At 38.0% G+C, this 23,198-nt stretch overlaps 1 protein-coding gene across 25 annotated transcripts in view; it reads right to left on the bottom strand.

Moving 5' to 3' along the window:
* Positions 1–23,198, bottom strand: part of CLASP1 (cytoplasmic linker associated protein 1) — a 310,798-nt gene that overhangs the window by 152,271 nt on the left and 135,329 nt on the right. For all 25 annotated transcript variants that reach the window (XM_063712719.1, XM_063712722.1, XM_063712720.1 and 22 more), the window contains exon 8: positions 12,477–12,544. In XM_063712719.1, the coding sequence (XP_063568789.1) occupies positions 12,477–12,544 (68 nt within the window). The remainder of the gene's footprint in view (positions 1–12,476; positions 12,545–23,198) is intronic.

The raw sequence follows: 23,198 nt of genomic DNA, 5'->3' as shown, positions 1-23,198 counted from the left end.
TCCGGCAGCACCAATGACAACTGCCACCCTATTCCAAAATAAAAGCCTAGACTAACACTGATTTTTTTAAAAAGGGTTGGGGGGTGGTGGCTGGGGGGAGGTGTGAGCCTTCTCCATCCAACTCTACTCATTTAAGAGAGTCTTCTTTAAAAGTGGTATTAAAAAATTTTAAACCAGTTCTTCCCCCTCAAGAAAAAGAAGAATATTCCTAACACAAATCTTAAAAAGAAAAACATCAAAAAGCAACCTTATTTCCACATAGAAAATAAAATAAGCTGCCCGCTGCAGCTTACACGACTTATGCTGCCATCAGAAGCAGTCTCTTCCAGGCTATTTTAGGTGGGCTTCTTAGCACAGCTCAACACATATGCCAGCCTTGTAACAAACACATTATCCTTGTATTCGTGACTATGGAAACACTTTCCTAAGATACTGAACCACTATCCCAAACCTTGTAATATGCATAGTCTAATAAACAAGCACTGGGAGAGAGTGTGAACCTAGAACTGGCACCTGATCCACTTATTCACAATCATTGCTTTTAAAGGATAAGCATGGATAATAATGGCTTGGCTTCTTAATAAAGAAAAGATAACTGATTTGCCTTTAAATGAATGCTTTGTCCTAGCTACACTAGGCAGTAATTCAGATCTTATCTAACACAATCTGTCAATGGTCTGTTTTCAGATTTGCACAGGTATTTCTCATTTCCAACAAAGTAGAACTGATACCTGTAATATTTTTCAAGTTACAGTTTTTTAAGTGTAAAACCATAAAGCAAAATGCATTTGGCAACAAAATGATACCCTGTACATTCATGTATAAGAGCCAATAATGTTATGATTACTTGTTACCTACTTTATAGTTTTATTAGCAAATAAATATTGGGTCTTTTACTTCAGCTACAAATTTATTATAGAATTATCATGGATTTAACCAAGATGATAGGTTGTATCTTTCCTCATAAACATGTTAGCTTTGCTCAAGAAACTCAAAAGCATGTGTATTTTTTAACCAAATTAATGTTCATGGGCCTCGAGCTTCAATCAAATCCAATTAAAGATCATTAAGTGGTTGCAGATAAAGGACACTGAGTAGTCCATAATTACTGGCTCTTTCATTCTGAAAATCCAATTCTCCCATGAGCATAAGCACATCTGCATGATTTTAAAACTTACAAATAATTTGCTTTTTGAAACTCATGGAAGGAAAAACTGTAATTTTTGCTTCAAGGGGCTTGCTAATTATATGGAGATGAAAAAAAGAAGAAACATCTATATGGCAACATATTTTTAACTCTCATATTCTCACCATTCAAAGCCGAAAGGCCTTTGGGTAACCTAGCAACAAGAAGGAATCATACAAAGATGAAGTATTCTATTACAGACAGGAAGCCCATTTCAAATTGCTACTTGGCTGCTTTTGGCTGCTTTTTCATTGCTGTTTTAGTCACAATTCGATTACGCTTTTAAAAATTAAGTCCATGGGTTTCATATAAATATTAAGCATCAGAGAACAACATAATTTTGCACATCTGAAGATATACAAACCCTGGATAAAACCCTATTATTTCTTAGGAGTACCACCATTAAATATGTTTCTTTCAACTTAGCTAAAATCCAGAACGTTTCTTACTCAAAAGTGCACTGTTGTTCACAAGTAACAAAAGAAAAAAATAAATTGGACTTCATCAAAATTTAAAACCTTTATACACCAAAAGACACTTAAAAGTGAAAAGATTGGCTCACGCCTGTAATCCCAGCACTTTGGGAGGCCGAGGTGGGTAGATCACGAGGTCAGGAGATTGAAACCATCCTGGATAATACGGTGAAACCCCATCTCTACTAAAAATACAAAAAATTAGCCGGGCGTGGTGGCGGGCGCCTGTAGTCCCAGCTACTCGGGAGGCTGAGACAGGAGAATGGTGAGAACCCGGGAGGCAGAGCTTGCAGTGAGCCGAGGTCACGCCAGTGCACTCCAGCCTGGGCAACAGAGCGAGACTCCCTCTCCAAAAAAAAAAGTGAAAAGATAAGCCACAGAATGAAAAAAAAAATTTACAAATCGTATCTGCAAATCATATATAGTTCAACAACAAAAAGATAAACAATTCGATTTTTAAGTGGGCAAAGGACTTGAATAGATGTTTTTCCAACATAGATCTACAAATGGCCAGTAAGAACAGGAAATATGTTCAAACATATTAGTCATTAGGGAAATGCAAATCAAAACCACAATGAGATACGACTTCATATTTACTAGGGTGACTACAATTGAAAAAAAAAAAAAAGCATTGCCAGAAAGTGGAGAATTTGGTAATGGCTAGAGAGAATATAAAATGGTGCAGCCACTGTGGAAAACAGTTTAGTGGGTCCTCAGTAAGTTAAACATAGAATGACCATGTAATAGAGCAATTCTACTCCTGGATATACACTCAAAAGAACTGAAAACAGGTGTTTAAAAGCTTGTATACAAATGTTCAAAGCAGCACTATTCACAATAGACAAAGGTAGAAACAATCCAACTGTCCATCAATAGATGCAGAGTTGCAGCTATCTGTGACTATACTAAAAATAACTGAATTATACACTTGAAATGAATGCTGTCATGGTATGTAAATTATATTTTAACAAAGCAATTTTAAAAGAGCATTACTGTCCATACTACTCAAAGCAATCTATAGATCCAACATAATCCCTATCAAATGCCAATGACATTCTTTACAGAAATAAAAAAGTAATCCCAAAATTCACATGGAACCACAAAAGACTCAGAATAGCCAAAGCCATCCTAAGCAAAAAGAACAAAACTAGAAGAATCACATTATCTGACTTCAAATTATACTACTACCATTGCTGTTTTTGTGACAGCATGGTATTGGAATAAAAACAGACACACAGACCAATGGAACAGAATAGAGATCCCAGAAATAAATCCACACATCTACAGTGAACTCATTTTTGACAACAGTGCTGACGAGAACATACACTGGGGAAAGGACAGTGCTGGAAAAACTGAATATCCATATGCAGAAGAATAAAACTAGACCCCCATCTCTCACCACAAAAATCAAATCAAAATGAATTAAAGAGTTAAACCTAAGACCTCAAACTATAAAACTACTAAAAGAAAACATGGGGGAAACTCTCCAGGACATCGGTCTGGGCAAAGATTTTTTCAGTAACACCCCACAAGTATGGGCAACCAAAGCAAACAATCAACAAAGTATAAGACAACCCACAAAATGCAAGAAAATATTCGCAAACTACCCATCTGACAAGGGATTAATAACCAGAATATATGAAGAGCTCAAACAACTCAATAGAAAAAAAAAATCAAATAATTCAATTTAAAAATAAGCAAAAGATCTGAATAGACATTTTTCGAAAGAAGACACACAAATGGCAAACAGGCATATTAAAAAAGTGCTCAACATCATTGATTATCAGAGAAATGCAAATCAAAACTACAATGAGGTATCATCTCAACCCAGTTAAAATGGCTTTCATCCAAAAGACAGGCAATAACAAATTCTGGCAAGGATGTGGAGAAAAGGGAACTCTTATACACTGTTGGTAGAAATGTTAAATGAGTACAGCCACTACGGAAAACAGTAGAGAGGTTCCTCAAAACACTAAAACTAGAACTACCATATGTTCCAGCAATCCCACTGCTAGGTATGTACCCAAAAGAAAGGAAATCAGTATATTGAAGAGATACCTGCACTGCCATGTTTATTGCAGCACTGTTCACAATAGCCAAGATTGTAAAGCAACCTAAGTGTCCATCAACAGGAGAAGGAATAAAGAAAGTGCGATGCCTATACACAATGCAGTACTATTCAGCCATAAAAAGAATGAGATCCTGTCATTTGCAACAACATGGATGGAACTGGAGGAAATTATGTTAAGAGAAGTTAGGCATAGAAAGACAAACTTCGTATGTTCTCACTCATTTGTGGGAGCTAAAAATTAAAACAACTGAACTCATGGAGACAGGGAGTAGAATAACGGATACCAGCAGAGGCTGGGAAGAATAGTGGTGTGGGGAAGGGAGTGGGGATGGTTAAAAGGTACAAAAAATATAGTTAGACAGAATAAGATCTAGTATTTGATAGCATAACAGGGTAACTACAGTCAATACTTATTGTATATTTAAAAATAACTGAAAGAGTATAACTGGAATGTTATACTCTTTTGCAACACAAGAAATGATAAATGCTTGAGTTGATGGATACCCTGCTTACCTTGATGTGACTGTTATACAAAATACCTCATGTAATCCATAAATATATACAACTGTTATATGTCCATAAAAATTAAAAATATTGGGCCAAGCGCGTTGGCTCATGGCTGTAATCCCAGCACTTTGGGAGGCTGAGATGGGCGAATCACCTGAGGTCAGGAGATTGAGACCATCCTGGCTAACATGGTGAAACCTCGTCTCTACTAAAAATACAAAAAATTACCAAGGTATGGTGGTGGGCGCCTGTAGTCTCAGCTACTCGGGAGACTGAGGCAGAAGAATTGCTTGAACCTGGGAGGTGGAGGTAAAAGTGAGCCAAGATCGCACCACTGCACTCCAGCCTGGGTGACAGAGCAAGACTCCATCTAAAAAATAAATAAACAAATAGGCTGGGCACGGTGGCTCAGGCCTGTAATACCAGCACTTTGGGAGGCTGAGGCGCACAGATTGCCTGAAGTCAAGATTTCGAGACCAGCCTGACCAACATGGTGAAACCCCGTCTCTACTAAAAATACAAAAATTTGCTGGGCATGGTGGTGAGCGCCTGTAATCCCAGCTACTCGGGAGGCTGAGGCAGGAGAAGTGCTCGAACACGGGAGGCGGAGGTTGCGGTGAGCTGAGATCGTGCCATTGCACTCCATTGCACTCCAGCCTGGGCAACAAGAGCAAAACTCCAACTCAAAAAAAGAATAAAAAATTTAAAAAGTAAATAAATAATACATTAAATTTTAAATGCATCCTCCAAAATAATCTGAAAATCTACAAGTATGACAGTTATTCTCAAATATTCTTTTTATTAAAAAAATGAATATACCCCCAAAATTGAGCAACTGGAGGAGAATCTATTATTCTGAGCACCAACCATGTCCCAGGCAGTAAGAAATTTGCTAAGAATTTTACACACAATCTCATTTATTCTCCACAAAATCTCTGCAAGGTCTTCACTCCATTTTACAGATGAGCAAATGTGGTTCACAAGAGTTAAGTCACTTGCCCAAAATCCCATAGCTAAAGCGTTGCAAAGCAGGGCACAGACGCCTTTCCTAAGAGGGAAAGAGAGCCACACATTTCCAAAGCAATCCCCCTTGACTTGCTCCCTGACACTGTCCACACTTCCCCACACAGGGGCATGTGGGCACCCACACTCCAAAATTAACAACTATAACTACTGTTTGGCATACACAGTCACCATTTATTAAACAGATACTTGTTGCCAAGTCCTTAGCTGAGTATAGGCTGCTAAATTTTCACAAATGGGAGTAGAAAGACACAGATCATTTAATAGACACCCTTTTGAGTCAGCCTAGGAAGCCCCTCTGTGGACATGCAGTGCTAACCAACGAAGGCAGCCACCAAGTGATCAGAACCTCTGCCCAAGAGGTCGTTGAGGAGCCTGGAAATGAGCCCCACGTTGTCATTCATTCTCTCCTGTGTTTTGCTCAGTTCTCTGTCAGCTCCAGCTCATATGCAACACTCCAGAACCCAGTGGGTATATAAGAATCCATGGGAAAAAGCAGAGAGAAAAAGAATCTAGTCATCTCAGATACTAAGTGTTCGTACATGCACTCAAGATTTACTAAGAGAGAAAGAAGAAAAGCTGGTTCCGGTGAAACAAACCAATCACAGAGAACACTGGGACTAAGAGGCCAGTCTGCGAGGTATCCGAGTCTTAGAATGAGCAAAAACAGGCACACAGTCCCCTGTATGCAGGAGGGTTACAGTCCAGTGCCGAGATAAGTATTAGTCAGATAATCGCCAAATGTAAACCTGCAAACATAACGCATACCAAGCAGTGGGGTAAGGGGTGCCTGCCCACACTTAACAGAGGGATCTGACGTCATTTGGGAGGCCAACAGATGAATGGAATAAGAAAAATATGTATATATACACAATGGTATATAATTCAGCCATAAAAAAGAATGAAATCCTGTTATTTGTAGCAACATGGATGGAACTAGAGGCCATTATATTATATAAAATAAGCCAAGCACAGAAAGACAAACATCACACGTTGTCAGTCATATGTGGGAGCTAAAAGGGTAGATCTCACAAAGGTAGAGATTAGACTGGTGGTTACCAAAGGCCAGGAAGGAGAGGGGGAAGAGTGAAGAGAAAAAATATATATAAGTGTATTTATTACCACTGAACTGTACACTTAAAAATGGTAAAGATTGTTAATTATATATGTAGATTTTACCTCAATAAAAAAGCAATATTTGAGTTAAACTCCATATGAATCAGTGATAATATTTATGAAAAGTGAGGGAGAGGGAGGTATCAAAAATGACACCCAATCTTTAATTTACATACCAGGATGAATAATGGAACAATCACGCTTATAAGGAGTACAGAAAACACTTAGGGTGGAGCAATATTTATTGTTTTGTGTTTTGTCTTTCAGCCAGAAGTAGAATATAAATTTGGTTTTAGATACATGTTTCAAATACAAGAGGAAATGTCAGACAGGCAGCTGTTTCACATACAGTTCCAATCCTGTACCAAGATCTGTATAGGAGACAAACATTTATGAAAAAAATGTGATATAGCTAATAAATAAAATTACAGCCATGGATATGTGTAACCAGGGAAAAAAGCACTGCCTGAGAAAGGAAAAGGTCTAGAATCAAGCTTTAAGAATTTAATGACTAATTAGTAGACATTAGATAAAGGAAGCCAAGAAGGTGCAGCCCAAAAAGCAGGAAGAAACTAGGAGGAGGTCAGACCCAGCTTTTCTTTCTTTTTTTTTTTTTTTTTTTTTTTTTTAAGATGGAGTCTTGCTCTGTCACCCAGGCTGGAGTGCAGTGACACAATCTCTGCTCACAGCAACCTTCACCTCCCGGGTTCAAGCAATTCTCCTGCCCCAGCCTCCTGAATAGCTAGGACTACAGGAGCCCACCACCACGCCCGGGCCCGGCTAATTTTTTGTATTTTTAGTAAAGATGGGGTTTCACCATGTTAGCCAGGATGGTCTCAATCTCATGATCCACCCACCTTGGCCTCCCAAAGCGCTGGGATTACAGGCGCACACCACCACGCCCAGCTAATTTTTTGTATTTTAGCAGAGAGGGGGTTTCACCGTGTTGCCCAGGCTCGTCTGGAACTCCTGAGCTCAGGCAATCTGCCTGCCTCGGCCTCCCAAAGTGCTAGGATTACAGGCATGAACCACCATGCCTGGCCTCTTTTCTTTCTTTTTACTGTGGTAAAATAGGTAATAGTTTCTTTTTCTTTTTCTTTTTTTTTTTTTTTTCTGAGACAGAGTCTCACGACCAGGCTGGAGTGCAGTGGCACGATCTCAGCTCACTGAAACCTCCGCCTCCCAAGTTCAAGCGATCCTCCCACCACCCCCGCCGCTGGGACTACAGGGGTGCCCCACCACACCTGGCTAATCTTTGTATTTTTGTAGAGATGGAGTTTCACTATATTGGCCAGGCTGGTCTCAAACTCCTAACCTCAGATAATCTGCTTGTCTCGGCCTCGCAAAGTGCTGAGATTACAGGTGTGAGCCACACTGCACCTGGCCAAAAATAGGCAATAGTTTCTTAGGTATGACAAAAGAAAAAATAAACAGATAAATTGGACTTCATCAAAATTTAACACTTTATATCTCAAGTGACACTATCAAGAAAGTGAAAAGAAAACCCACAGAATAGGAGCAAATATTTGCAAATAAATCACATCTGGTAAGAGTCTGGTATGTAGCACATCTAAAGACCTCTTAAAACTCAACAATAAATAGGCAATTAACTCCTTTAGAAAATGGGCAAAAGATTTATTTGAATAGACATTTCTCCAAACAAGGTATTTAAAGGGTTAATAAGCCCATGAAAAACATGTTCAATACCATTATTCATCAAGGTAAAGCAAATCAATACCACAATGAGATACCACTTTACACCCACTATGGTGACTATAATGAAAAAGATCGACAATGACAACTGCTGGCGAGGATGTGGAGAAAGTGGAAACTCTTACAGGTTGCTGGTAAGAATATAAAATAGTGCTGCAAAACTGGAAAACTGTGTGTTTACTGTGTTTGAGCAGTTACTCAAAAAGTTAAATGTACAACCCAGCAATTCTACTGCAAGGTATACAGCCAACAGAAATGAAAATACATATCCACATGAAATCTTTTACATCAATGTTCAAAGAATCATTCTTCACAATGGCCAAAAAGTGGAACAACCCCAAACGTCCATCAACAGATGGATAAAGAAAATGCAATCTAATCACACAATGGAATCTTGTTCAGCCATAAAAAGAAATGAACTTCTGATACATGCTACATTATGGATGAACCTTGAAAACATTATGCTAAGTGAAAGACACCAGACACAAAAGCCAAATATTGTATGATTCCAATTATACAAAATGTCCTGAATAGGCAAATCCATAAAGACAGAAAATAGCATGCCAGAAACTGGGGGGAGAGGGGAATAAGGAGTAAGTGCTAATGGGAATGGGACGTGAGGGTGACGAAGTATTTTAGATTTAAATAGTGGTAATAGTTGCACACTTTGTGAATATTCAAAAAAAAAAAAAAAAACCACTAAAGCATACACTTTAAAAAGTGAAACACCAGTAGGTAAATTATATATAATCTCAATTTTTAATTTTTAAATGAACAGCAACTAGAAGGAAAATGTATCTCAATTTTTAAAATATACTGATAACTTCACAAAAGGCCTAACACCTATTTCTGATAAAAACTCAGATAAGGGCATTTGACTTTCTTTCTTTAACCTTCATGTGCCCACCTGGGCACACCTTCCTTTCTTTCCTGTTCTAAGGCCTTTTTAAATAAACTTCTATTCCTGCTCTGGGAAAAAAAAAAAAAAAGATAAGATAAACAGAAGTAAAGAGAAAACTACCTCATTTTGATAAAGAACATCTACAAAAATCCTACAGCTAATATCATACTTAGCACCTAAGATAGGAACCAGACAAGGATGTCTTGTCTCACCACTCTTATTTTACACAGTACTGGAAGTTCTAGCCAGTGCAATAAGGCAAGAAAAAGAAATTAAAAGCATACGTATCTGAAAGAGATAAAGCTGTTCCTATTTACAGATGACAAGACTGTATATGTAGAAAACCCCACAGAGGCTACAAAAACTCCTACAACTAATAAGTTCAGAAAGGTTGTAATCTAAGCTGTATAAGGTATGAAATGGAGAAAGCAGACGATGAATGGATCTAGAGAAAGCTGAACAGTCAAAGGTCTGAAGTTCAAAAGAGATCAAAGAATTACACTGGGAGTTGTGTTTAAAAAAAAACACGAAGGAGGAGGAGGTGGGGGAGAGAGAGGGAGAGAGAGAGAAAGAGAGAGGAAGAGAAAGAAAGAAAAGAAAGAAAGAAAGAAAGAAAGAAAGAAAGAAAGAAAAAGAAAGAAAGAAAGAAAGAAAGAAAGAAAGAAAGAAAGAAAGAAAGAAAGAAAGAAAGAAAGGAAAAGAAAAGAAAAGAAAAGAGGGAGGGAGGGAAGGAGGGAGGGAAGAAAGGAAGGAAGGATGGATGGATGGATGGATCGATGGAGGGAAGGAAGGAAGGGAAAAGAGAAAAAGGAGGAGGAGGAGAAAAGGAGAAAGAAAGAAAGAAAAGAAAAAAGAAAGAGAAAGTTAGATAAAGAGGGAGACAGGTTTTATTCCATCACTACTGCAGTTTCTCTATGCCATCTAAATGTTCAATGAAGGAAATCAGGTGGTTTGTTTTTTGACAGCAATTGAACATTTTACTGGTCTCTCAAAGTTACTGTAAAGAGATGAAAATCATTTAGGTTAGAAATTCTAAAATTTTATACATATGGCTATATATTACTTGGTTTCCTTAAACATTTTGGCTCTAACAATTAAAACAGTAATACTACATATATAAAGCAAAAAGCTGAAATTATCAGCCTCCAAGAAATTTTGTTAAGGCTTCCTTACCATTTGCTATTTTTAACATAGATGTTTAAAAGAACTGTTTCCATCCTCAACCCTACACCTATGTGTGTGCACGTGCACACACACATAAAGGGAATTCGGGGGCAATATTTATACCTAGCCATTTAGAATAAAATGCTGCTTGTGATACATCCAATGCCACACAGTTCTGGCATTCCTGAGGGTGAAATCCTATTTGTCACATCACTGGATCCCAGAGTATATGTACACTCTTTTAGGCAAGATCCCCAGTGTGGATGCAGTCTTTCTCCCCAATGCCAGCACTATAATGAGATTCTGTTTCATAGCTGTCATACTGGCTTATGAAGCACAAACTCACTTTCCTGCCACTGCTTTTACTTATTTGCACAGCAGGTTCTGTCCTAGTGCCAACAATTTTTAAACTGAGAAACCACACAAATGACACAAATACACCCACACAAAAGTAAAAGCCATGTGTCCAGCAACTAACTGCCTGTGAAGACCTGCCTGTGGACACCCAGCAACCCCACTCATCACGAGTGCACCACTCAGATGCCAGATTTCTGGCCCCGGCTCTACCAATGATATGTTTTTAAAAGTTAAAAGTATGTACACTAAAGTACAGGGTAAAGGAGAGAAAATTATACCATAGTTAAAATTATATACAAATTATACAGTTATAGGAAAATGAACTAAGAAAATATAGCGAAAATGATTTTTGATGGTAATAGCTGAATTATATCAATTTTCTACTATTTCTTACAATCTATGAAAAAGAAATGAGGATAAATGAAAGCATTTTTAGATCACTTTAAGTATTTTGTATAGGAAACATGCTGTTCAAAGAAAAATTCCTTTGGAATAATAATAGGTACACAGCAGAGTGTGAGTCAAAAGACTTGCATTCTGTTACCTGCTCTGCCCTTATGGATCAAGTTACTTTGAGGAAAAGTGCTCAGACTTTTCTTTACAATCTCAAGATATTCAAAATGGGAAGGCTTGTACTAGGAAGACAGTAGTAGTGATGAGGAGAATTACTGGGATTCGGGGTGCAGTTTTAAAAGTTAATACAACAGGATTAATGAATTCAGTACTGGTTGTAATCTAAGATACCTGAAAATTCTAAAATAGCTTAGCTATGACACAATGAGGTATCCAGAGTTAGAAAAAGTTTTTCTCAGCAATTAACTTTTTGATATTTTTTCCTTCATACAGGAGTAATTCACTCCTGTCTTTTCCTCTCCTTCTGGAATCACAAGATTTACCCACTAGTTCTCAAATATCATCACAAAGTATACTGAAAGGAATACAGGAACTGGAAACAATAGATTACAACTGACATCAAAATCATTACTTTATTTATTCAACAATACTTACTGCACACCTATCACAAGCCAGGGACTCTTCAAGGCACTGAACTTATGCTCATTGAGAAAAAAAATAAAGAACAATAAAGGGAATAAAGTAAAGGTCCTGCTCTCATGAGTAAACACATATTTTTCTAGTGATACATGGGAAGAAAACTCAAACAGAGTGAGGGCACAGAGCGTTCCCTCAGAACCCTGGACATGCTATTCTGGTGGCCTCAGTAATGCAGTGATACTATATGAAGTGAGATCTTCATGGAATGAGGGAGGAGGGAGGAGGCCATAATGATACCCACAGGGCAAATAGTTCAGGCAGAAGGAATTACAGGCACAGAGGTCCTGAAGCAGGAGATGCTCAGAATGTTCAAAATTAGCAAGGAGGTCAATGTGGCTAGAGCAAAGAGAAATTTCACAAAGAACAATTCAAATGACATCAGAATGGTGGTGGGTGCCAGATCACGCACGGCCCAGTGGGCCATGGTGAGTTGCTGAATTGTAGTCTGGGTGTGATGGGAAGTCTTTGGAGGATTAGGAAGAAGATTAACATCACCTGACTTGTATTCTGAAAGGATTACTCTGGTTGCTATATCAAAAACAGACTTTAGGCATGGGGAAACAGTAGAAGAAAAGATACTGTTTAGGAGGGAAACACAAGAGCCCAGGTAAAATACCATGACAGCTTGTGCTAGGAAGACAGCAGCAGTGATGATGAGAGTTCCTGGGATTCAGGATGCAGTTTTAAAAGTAAAGCCAACAGGATTCGTTAATAAATTCAATACAGGTTATGAAAGAAAGTCAGTGATGATTCACTCCATTGTTTCTGGCCTGGAAAACTGGGTGAATGGAGGTTAAGTTTTAAGACTTAGAAACTCTTACTAAATTACCTAATTCAGCTCTTCACATATAACATAAATGATGCGAATGTAAAACTGAAAAAGCAAAAGTAGAGATTGCTTTTTCTACTCACCATTTGCAGATTGTATCATGTTTCCAGATTTCTGGACTTCATCAAATTTTGTAAAAATTACATTCAACCTGTATGAAAGAAAAATGTAAACAAACTATTAACTATCACTGCTCATAGCCAATTATATTAAAATGCTAATGTGAAGTTGATCCCCACCCCCCACCAAAAAAAATCAATGATACAGACCCACCTAATAACAAAACACAGTGACTAAATCAATAACATTAACAATAGCCAACAATAACTGAGCACTTACTATGGGTAAAGAATGGGCCTAGAAGTCTATCTGAAAGATCTCATTTAATCTCCTTAAGGTGACACAGGTGTGGGGTGGAGATTCTAGCCCTGACAGTAGTAATCCAGAGCCCCTGCTCTCTGACATTCTGACTACTCTACACAAAATGTGTATCTTATGAGAAGTGTGTGTTTCTCCTATTTCTTTCTTAGCGCAGACTATCAATTACTTGGGATGGAGCTTTTCAAAATGCACTAATAGTACGTTACAAAGGCTTGTGCTTATTGCTGTGATTCATGCTTAATCCAAAAATGCTATAAATAATTTCTCTAGAAACAAATGCTGTGACTGGATAATCTTCAGCTTAAAAAATCTGTATTACATTTATTTTCTATTAATGGATCATTTCACCTTGGCATTTAAATTAAAGCAAAATTCCTTAACCAGTCTAAATATTCCATCCTAGTGACACCAAAAATGAAAGGAAAAGGTGGGAGAATGCAATCATAATTAGTAGAAAAAGTTAAGAAAAAAGAGGCTTTCTTGAGCCAGGCATGATGGCTCATTACTGTAATCCCAGCACTTTGAGAGGCTGAAGCAGGTGTATCGCCTGAGGTCAGGAGTTTGAGACCAGCCTGGCCAACATAGTGAAATCCCATCTCTACTAAAAATACAAAAAATTAGCTGGGTGTGGTGGTGGGTGCCTGTAATCCCAGCTACTAGGGAGGCTGAGGCAGGAGAATTGCTTGAACCTGGGACACAGAGGTTGCAATGAGCTGAGACCGTGCCACTGCACTCCAGCCTGGGCAACAAGAGCGAAACTCCGTCTCAAAAAAAAAAGAAAGAAAAAGAAAAAAGAGGCTTTCTCACAGGTATATTGGAGTAAGTGTTGAGATTCCAAAACAATGTACCTGTGCATTCAATTTTAGGGACATTTTAAGTGCTTTTTAACAAACCATCCTATCCTGCCAGCTCTCATCATTTCAAATATGTTTGTCTTTTCTTCTCAAGCGAATGGAAGCTCCTCAGGGGTAGAGAAGTGAGCTATATATTCTTTTGGTATTTGTACCAAACACTATGTATGCCATGCAGACGCTCACTCAGGAGAGTTACATCACTATGTTAGACAGCTGGAACCTAACTCCTCACTCTGGAAAACTGTAGGTATTCACACAAGCTCTGGTGTTACTTCATTAATTTGTTCATTCACTCAAAAATACTTGAGTGCCCATTATGTGCCCAACACTGAGCTAGTGAGTTCTTACCCTCTGGAGCTTATGCTATAAGTAACAGAGAGGCCAAAATTACACATCAGCAAATGAGGGGGATGAACCAGCCTGATGCACTGCCTCCCCCCCATTCCATAGGAGACATCAACAATCTTTTCAAGCCATCTTTCCACCAAGCTCAGATGTTCCCTCAGAATCCTTCTCAAAACTATTCTAGGCAGCCACTACCCATTCGTTAAAACTGGCACTGAATAAAACTCCAATTGCCACCTCAGGACCAGATATGAGTAAAACTATAACTCACTTTCAAATCCAGCAGTTACTAAAGAACTGGAAAGATGTCTTACATGATTGTGTTTCTTATGATGTTTCCAATAGCTTCCCTTTTTAAAAGTAACAAAGATCTCCAATGGCTTGACAAACTCATAAATAATATCATGACACAGGTTGCCAGGGCATGCCCTCACTAAGGCACTACTTGATTGTGTCACAACCACACCCTCTGATGTGAGCACGTCTGCAAGTCTGCAAGTTGGAGCCAAGGTATACCTCTAGTCTGGCTGTTCCTGAAATTACTGGAAGAGGGCAAGTATTTCTTCCATTCCTGGGAGAGTATTCACCATTCTAAATGGTAATTGTGTACGAGTCTGCGGATTCTTTCTCAGTGGTGAGGCATTCTCACTGTGGTCACATTACCCACGACCTGGCAAGCCTGAACAACTAGGTATGAGAACACTATAAACATAACTATTACTAGTATGTCCACCTTAATTCAGAATTCCCTCTGCTTTTACTCTCCTGTCTCACTAGCTCCCTCATTCTCTGCTCAGTAATGCTGCTACAACAGCTCCTATCAAGGTTACCACCTAAAGAGACAGTCTAACACCAACAAAGCATCCTTAGGAATGAAAGGACTGGTTTTTGTTTGCTAGCTCTCAGCACAAAAATATAAAATGTCTCTCTTGGGACCTACGGATTCACACAAATCTAAAAGGATGAGTTTTATATATTCAAAGACATTGAATACGTAACTAATGATTACCCTCTGAAGCCACCAAATTGTTTTATTTTAAATCTCTGGATTTCCATTTAAAATAAATTTCTTTACTGGTTTGACAACCACCATCTTCCTCTATTTTTTCTGAATTTAAATTTCCATATTAAACTCTTCAATCCAATTAGAACTTATGTTACTATAAGATTTAGTTCAAATTAGTTCCTTCCTAGAAAATTTTATATATAAATTTTAAATAATTTCCTGGAAGCAAATACTTAATCACAGCAATCTCAGTCAATAAGCTGCATCCATATACTCAGAGCTTCTAGCATGAAAAAGAGAAATCAACATAAACACATACTTAAAAATCCAAACTTGGAGGACAGAAGAGATTTTGAAGAGAAAGAAAAAGTTTTAAAAAAAAAAAGTCATTAGTGCTCCCAAAGAGATAAGAGAAAATATTGTGATCATAAAACAGGAGAGGAGCCCTTTAAAATGGCAGAATAAGGACCCTTGAAAATCTGCTTCAAAGAAGCAAAGAAAACATTGGCAAAAACTGTCCAAATCAACTTATCATCATGGCAAGTGTGAAAACTAGCAGCCTGGCAGCCACTAGAAAGAGCTGAAGCTCCCAAGTCTGGAGCTCCCTAAAAGTCCCCATTCCCAAAACTATCATTCCACCTATCTGGCACATCCCTGCAAGCCCAATTGCAGGGCTTGTCTTTATCTGACCTGACTTAGAGCTTGTTCAATGTTAGAGGCCTTTTCCCTGAGGCGATGATCAAAACTAACCAGTGACAACTTTTCAACATGGCAGATACCCGAGACAGAAATAACAACTGGGGCAAAGAAGCTGACCAAAAATAGAAAAAAAAAAGGAGGGGAGGCGGGGGTAGAAATTGAGATGTCCACAGCAAACTCTGAAAACACTGACATACTCCTGGGAACCTGGGAGGTCACGTATATGTGCAAGGCTGTGCACATGCACAGGCCCAGGAAAGACCCCTGAAGCCTCTAATGTCCCCACTGGCTGACTGTGACACTCTGAACAAGCAGGAAGTAAAAAGGAAGCTAGAGGTGCAAAACACCTTTCAGAGCACTGAAAGCATGCCCCCAAAACACAGAGCCAGTCAGTAGAGGCTGGGAGACTTACTGGTTCAACATGTTTAAGGAAATCTCTGTTCAATCATTAGCTAACCGCTAAGCTAACCAACCAGAGAATTCAGTGGCCACATAAAACAAAGAACAAAGACTTTAAGGAATTCTTTCAGGAAAGTCACTAGACCAAAATAAGCAACAAAAACAATAAACAGCAACAACAAAAAATCTGGGGAGGGGAAAGAATATGATTTCCTGAGTTGCCACAATATATTATTTAAAGTGTCCAGTTTCAACAAGAAATGATGAGACAAAGAAACAAGAAAATATGGCCCATACAAAGGAAATAAAAATCAGTCAACAAAAACTATTTTTAAGGAAACCTATACATTGGCTTAACTCAATGAAGACTTCAAGTCAACTAATATAAATATGTTGAAAGATCTAAAGAAAACTATTTCTGAAGAATTAAAATACAAGAACAATGTCTCACCAAATAGAGAATAACAACAAACAAAAAGAATATATTTAAAAGAACCATATAGAAATTCTGGAGATGAAAAGTACAATAACTGAAATTAAAAATTCACTAGGAGGAGTTAAACAACAGATTTGAGCTGAGACAAGAAGGAATCAACAAATTTGAAGGTCAGTCAATTGATACCATATCCTATCTAAGTAACAGAAACAAACAAACAAAATGAACAGAGCCTAAGAGATCATCTTACAAAACCAATGTACTAACATAGTCACATAACAGAAGTCCCAGGAAAACAGAAAAAAGAAAAGGAGATACGGTACTTTTCAAAGGATTTTTTGGGTCAGATTCTTTGCCCTAGTTGTTACCGTTGCCTCAGACATCTACCACGTTGAAAAATTATCAAAAAAAGATACATGAAGAATAATGGCTAAAAACTTCACAAATTTGATATAAAACAATCTATATATTTAACAAGCAACTCCAAACAGGATAAACTTAAAGAGATCCAAATCTAGACACAATAACCAAACTGTCACAAGAGAAGACAAAGAGAAAATCTTTAAAGCAACAATGGAGAACCCACTCATTGTGCACAAGGGATCCTCAAAAAGGTCAATATCTGATTTCTCATGAGAAACCATGAAAGCCAGAGTGGAGCAGGGTGGGAATAGATAATATATTCAAAGCTCTGAAATTAAAAAAGACAATCAACCAAGAATTCTATATGTAACAAAACTATTCACCAAAAACAAAGGAGAACTTAAGATATTACCAGATAAACGAAAAACAACAGTCCTTTGCGTTGAAATGAAAGGACACTGTACAACAGCTCAAATCCACATGAAGAAATAAAAAAAAAGTAAAAATAACTACATAGGTAAATATAAAATATAGTATAAAGGTACTTTTTGTTCTTAGCTCTTTTCTTGTCCTACATAACTTAAAAAGAAACTGCATAAAGCAATAATTATAGAACTATATGCACTGGTGGGCTTATAATGTATAAAGATGTAATTTGCATGACAGTAGCAAAAAAAAGAAGTAAACAGAGCTAAGTAGAAGTTTTCAATACTGAATTTAATAGTATCAATTTAAACTAGACTGTTTAAAGTCAAGATGTTAATTGCAAGCCCCAGAGCAACTGCGAATAATTCCCCCCAAAAAACTAAAATAAACAGAAAGTTATAGTAGTACACTAGAAAATACCTATTTAACACAAAATAACACAGTAACAGAGGAACAAAGAAACAAGTCATGACATATAAAACATGAATAGCACACCTGCAGACATAAATTCTACCTTACCAGTACTACATTAAATATAAATAGATTAAACACTCCAACGGAAAGTTAAAAAAAGTCAGACTGCATAAACAAATAAGACTCAACTTTATAGTGTCTACAAGAGACTCATTGTGTTTATTTTTTTTTATAAAAGATGGGGTTTCACCAGGTTGCCCAGGCTGAACTAGAGCTTAAGTCACCCTCCTGCCTCAGCTTTCCCAGTAGCTGTAACTGGGAGTACATGCCACCACACCCAGCCTAAGAGACACTTAAGACTCAAAGTCACAAAGTGGTTGAAAAGTAAAGGATGGGAAAAGATATTTCATGCAAACAGTACACAAAAGAGAGCTAGAATGGTTACAGTGATAACAAGTAACACAGACCTTAAGACAAAACTTCTCTCTGTGCACAAAGAAAGACATTTTACAATAGTAAAAGAGTCAATGCTCAGGGGATCATAACAATTATAAACATATATGCACCTAAGAACAGAGCCCAAAATACAGGAAGCAAAAAGTGACAACTGAAGAGAGAAATAGATAATTCAACAGTATTAACTGGAAACTTCAATATGTACATTCCTTAATGGATTTTAAAAACCAGAAAGAGGATCAACCAGAAAATAAGACTTCAATGACACTATAATCCAACTAGAACAAACATCTGTAAGACATTCAAACAAACAATATCAGAATACAGATTCTTGTTTTTTGAGACAGGGTCTCTCTCTGTCACCCAAGCTGGAGTGCAGTGGCACGATCTCAGCTCACTGCAACCTCAACCTCCCAAGCTGGAGAGATTCTCCTGCCTCAGCATCTCATATAGCTACGACCACAGGCACATGCTACCACACCCAACTAATTTTTTAATTTTTTTGTAGCAACGGGGTCTCATGTTGCCCAGGCTGGTCTTGAACTCCTGGGCTCAAGCAATCCTTCCGTCTCGGCCTCCCAAAGGGATGGGATTACAGGAATGAGCCACTGGGCCTGCCTTACAGATTCTTTTCAAGTGTACATGGAACATTATCCAGGAGTCCACATGCCAGGCCACAAAAATAAGCCTCAATAAATTTCAAGCCGGGCACGGTGGACCACACCTGTAATCTCAGCACTTGGGGACGCTGAGGCAGGTGGAACACATGAGGGCAGAAGTTTGAGATCATCCTGGCCAATGTGGCAACCTCGTCTCTACTAAAATTACAAAAATTAGCCGGGTGTGGTGGTATACATCTGTAATCCCAGCTACTTTAGGAGACTGAGGCACAAGAATTGCTTGAACCCAGGAGGCAGAGGGTGCAGTGAGCCAAGACTGTACTACTGCACTCCAGCCTAGACAAAAGAATGAGACTCTGCCTCAAAAAAATGTTTTTAATTTAAAAAACAGATTTCAAATGACTGAAACCACACAAATTATGTTCTCTAACCACAATAGGATAAAATCAGAAATTAATAACAAAAAGAAATGAGAAACAAAAAAATGTAGAAATCAAACACTCCTAAGTAACAAATAACTCAAAAATGAAAACAAAAAGGAATTAGAAAATACTTTGAGATAAATGAAAACATTAACATATCAAAACTTATGGAATACAGCTAAAGCAGCACTTAGAAATGCATAGGTGTAGACGTCTACATTAAAACAGAAGATCTCAAATCAATAACCTTCCATCTTAAAAAACTGGAAAAAGACAAGTACATCAAACCAATCAAAAGTAAAGATTAGAGTGAAATAAGCAAAATATATACAACAGGGAAAACAGAAAAATCAATGAAACCAGAAGTTAGTTCTTTGAAAAGGCAAAAACTGACAAACCTTAACTAGACTGACCAGAAGAGCAAAGGCTCAAATTAATGAAATAAGAACCTTGAAAGGGAAGGCATCACTGCTGAGCATGTACAAATAAAAAGGATTACAGGGGAATTCTATGAACAATTATACGCCAACAATTAGATAACCAAGATAAAATGACTAAACTCCTACAGAGACCCAAGCTACCAAAACTGATTCGAAAAGAAACAAAAAATCTGATAGACCCCTAACAAGTAGAGAAATTGAATTAGTGACCCCTAACAAGTAAAGAGATTGAATAAGTGATTCAAAAAAAAATCAGCCTGAGACCAGCCTGGGCAATATGGCAAAAACCCATCTGTACAAAAAATACAGAAATTACTCACGCATGGTGGCATGCGCCTGTAGTCCCAGCTACTTGGGAGGCCAAGGCGGAATGATTACTTGAGCCCAGGAAGTCAAGGCTGCAGTGAGCAATGATCATGTCATTGCACTCCAGCCCGGGCAACAGAGCGAGATCCTGCCTCAAAAAATAATAATAATAAATAAAAATAATTTTAAAAATTAAATAAATGAACGAATGAATGAATGAGTGAATGAACCAAGAAAGAAAAGGCCTGGTCTCCAAGAAACAGCAGATGCACCTGCCGAGAAAGGTGAAGCAAAGACCCAGGATGACAAAGAGGTGTCAGGATGATAGGTTTGCAAGAGGCAGTGAAGGCAGCCAGTCCAGGCTGAAACAGGCTTCATGGACTTACACAACTGGCAGAGAAGTTAGCAAGTAGAAAGTATGAGTATGCAGTAAGTATATAGACAACTATACAAATGAAACTAAAACAGTTAACTCCAGGAAAAACAAAAAGTTGTAAGAAAAAGGTAATCATAGTTTGTCAAATATTAATAGTGAACTGTAAATAGCATTCATAATCATAATATGAACTATATGTTGTCCTTACCAAAATTAAAATATGACTTTATTTGATAGATGAGGAGATTGGAAGTATATATGAGAGAGGTTAAGAGAAAAGAGAGCGGTCAGGGGCAGTGGCTCATGCCTGTAATCCCAGCACTTTGGGAGGCCGAGGCGGGTGGATCACCTGAGGTCGGGAGTTCGAGATCAGCCTAACCAACATGGAGAAACCCCGTCTCTACTAAAAATACAAAATTAGCCAGGCATGGTGGTGCATGCCAGCAATCCCAGCTACTCCGGAGGCTGAGGCAGAAGAATCACTTGAACCCAGGAGGTGGAGGTTGCAGTGAGCCGAGATCACACCACTGCACTCCGGCCTGAGCAACAAGAGTGAAACTCCATCTCAAAAAAAAGGGAGAGAGAGAGAGAGCTGAAATTCAGCCTCCATAGTGAAAAGTATAAGTCTTATAGTGACAAAAAATTTTTAAATAGCAATACCTGCCGATTATTAGGAGAACAGTAAATAACAAAAGGATCAATAAAAACAGTTGACAGCGTTTGCCTCTGAGGAGCAGAAAATGGCAGAAAGAGTGAGGAATTGTCTGTTCAAAAATGTATCTTATAAATCTAGTTGAATCTCTGTGTGTACAAATAACTACGACAAAAAATAAAATTAAAAATAAGTGATGTCTCAGAGCAATTTATCATCTGCTTTCACCTTGGGTTCTCTTTAACACTAAAGCTTTAGCAAGCAAGTTAAAAATTTTAAAGTACCAATTTTCCCTTTCCGAAACAATCATTAAGTAATAAAACCTAATGAATGTTTATAAATTTTAAAATAGATAGCAAACGAGTAAATATTATGAAATCTGTTTTTTAAAAAAGTAGGTTCACAATGCAAGCTACCAAATAGTTATAATGAATCAAGTGACCTATGTCTCAGCCCTGTCTATAAGTTAAATTATCTTCAGGTTTAAAGCCACTGCTTTTTAGAAGCTTGGTTCCCAAATGATGATCCCAGAAGAAATTTAACATCAGTGACCTTTTTCCCAACACTCTGCAAACTAAAATATGTGATACTGACTAAAAATATTTTCTAGAAGACTCAATGGGATGAGAGTGAACGTCAGGATATGCTGAAATTTTATGAAAGTAACAAAGAGTTAACATTTTAAGTTGTCAAGCATGCCTCACAGAGTATCACACAACTACAGATATCTTATGATGGCTAGAAGTTATTTATTTTCTGAACATATATACATGAACTATAATAATACATGTAAAAACCATGTTAAATGGTCAAATATTCTATACCTTTAGGGCCTCAACTACTCTGAGACCGCATGTAAGCAGGGAGACCCTCTAACATGAAGATTTTGTTAACTACCTCCACTTTATTATCTGGCTCGATATGATTTTGGCCACAAGAAGAGAAGACTGAAATAACAACAAATGGCCTTAATCCCTAATTCCAGCTCCTCCAAAGTGAAGCTAGTTGTACAGGTCTCTTTTCTCAACTGCGAAATGGACAAAGAAAATTGTTACTTGAATGGGATTACTACTCTTGCTATTTAAGTCATTTAGGTGATCTCACTAAGGCATTTTCTTCACCACGTATTTCTTAGAGATATAATTAATCGTATTCTTCTCAACATACTCTCTTGGTGAACAAACTCTTATGAAGACATTTTTAATTTAGAACTAAATCCAACTTTTGGAAAGCATTAAGCAAATTTTACAATATTGTACTAGTCCTATGGAAACTTGCTAAGTTGAAAAATCTACGCTCACAAAATTACTAAAAAATCTATAATGATGTAAGAGAAGTCTAGACTATTCAAGTAATCCAGTCACCCATGTGGAGCCACATATAGCAGATGCTGAAGTTTTCTGATACCATAAAAGCCTCATTCCATTTGGGCACAAAAACAAAGGTGGTAACTGGAGCCTCTGCCCCTCAGAGTTCTAGATCTTAGGTAACTGTCTTGTAGTAAACGCAAAGAAACTTGAAGTTTCAGCTTCTCTCACTAGAGTAAGGTTTTTAAAGAACAGCATAGTTCTCCAAGCACTTGTGTATGCCAAAGTGTCACAATATGGATGTGAAGGGTGCGGGTCCATTTCCCTAAGAACACCCTCTCCATTTTGGAGAATTTGTAGGAGGATTTTAGGTAATGTGAGCTAGCAGAAACCCTCATTTCTATTCAGAGGTCCAAGTTCTTTTGTAGCACCTTTTTTAATGTTTTGTTTTGTTTTGTTTTTAAATAAAAAAGAGAAGAAGGAGGCGGTCATGTGAAGAACCTGAGAAACATGTGACTGAGAAGCTGGAAAAGGTGGCTTTAACTCCAGCTCCGGCATCCAGACCTCTGAGGTCCCACCGTGTTGGGGATCTCCAGAACCACCCCCAGGCTTACTGGTTCACTAGGAAGACTCACAGGACTCAGCACAATCATAGTCACAGCTGTGATTTTTTATAGCAAAAGGATACAAAGCACAATCAGCAAAAGAAAAAGATGTATGGGGTGAAACCCAGAGGATACCAGGCAAGCATCCTAGAGACTCTCCTGGTAGAGTCACACAGGACACATTTAATCCCTCAGCAGTGACTTGTAACAACACAAGTGAGATGCTTTCTATCAGGAATGCTCCTTAGAGACTCAGTGCCCAGGGTTTTTCCTGGGGGCTGGTCATGTAAACACCCTC

This window comes from Pongo abelii, chromosome 11 (genome assembly GCF_028885655.2).
Source record: "Pongo abelii isolate AG06213 chromosome 11, NHGRI_mPonAbe1-v2.0_pri, whole genome shotgun sequence".
Classification (NCBI taxonomy): Eukaryota; Metazoa; Chordata; class Mammalia; order Primates; family Hominidae; genus Pongo; species Pongo abelii.
The sequence above is the reverse complement of the archived record's forward strand: the minus strand, read 5'-3'. Positions and strand labels throughout refer to the sequence as shown.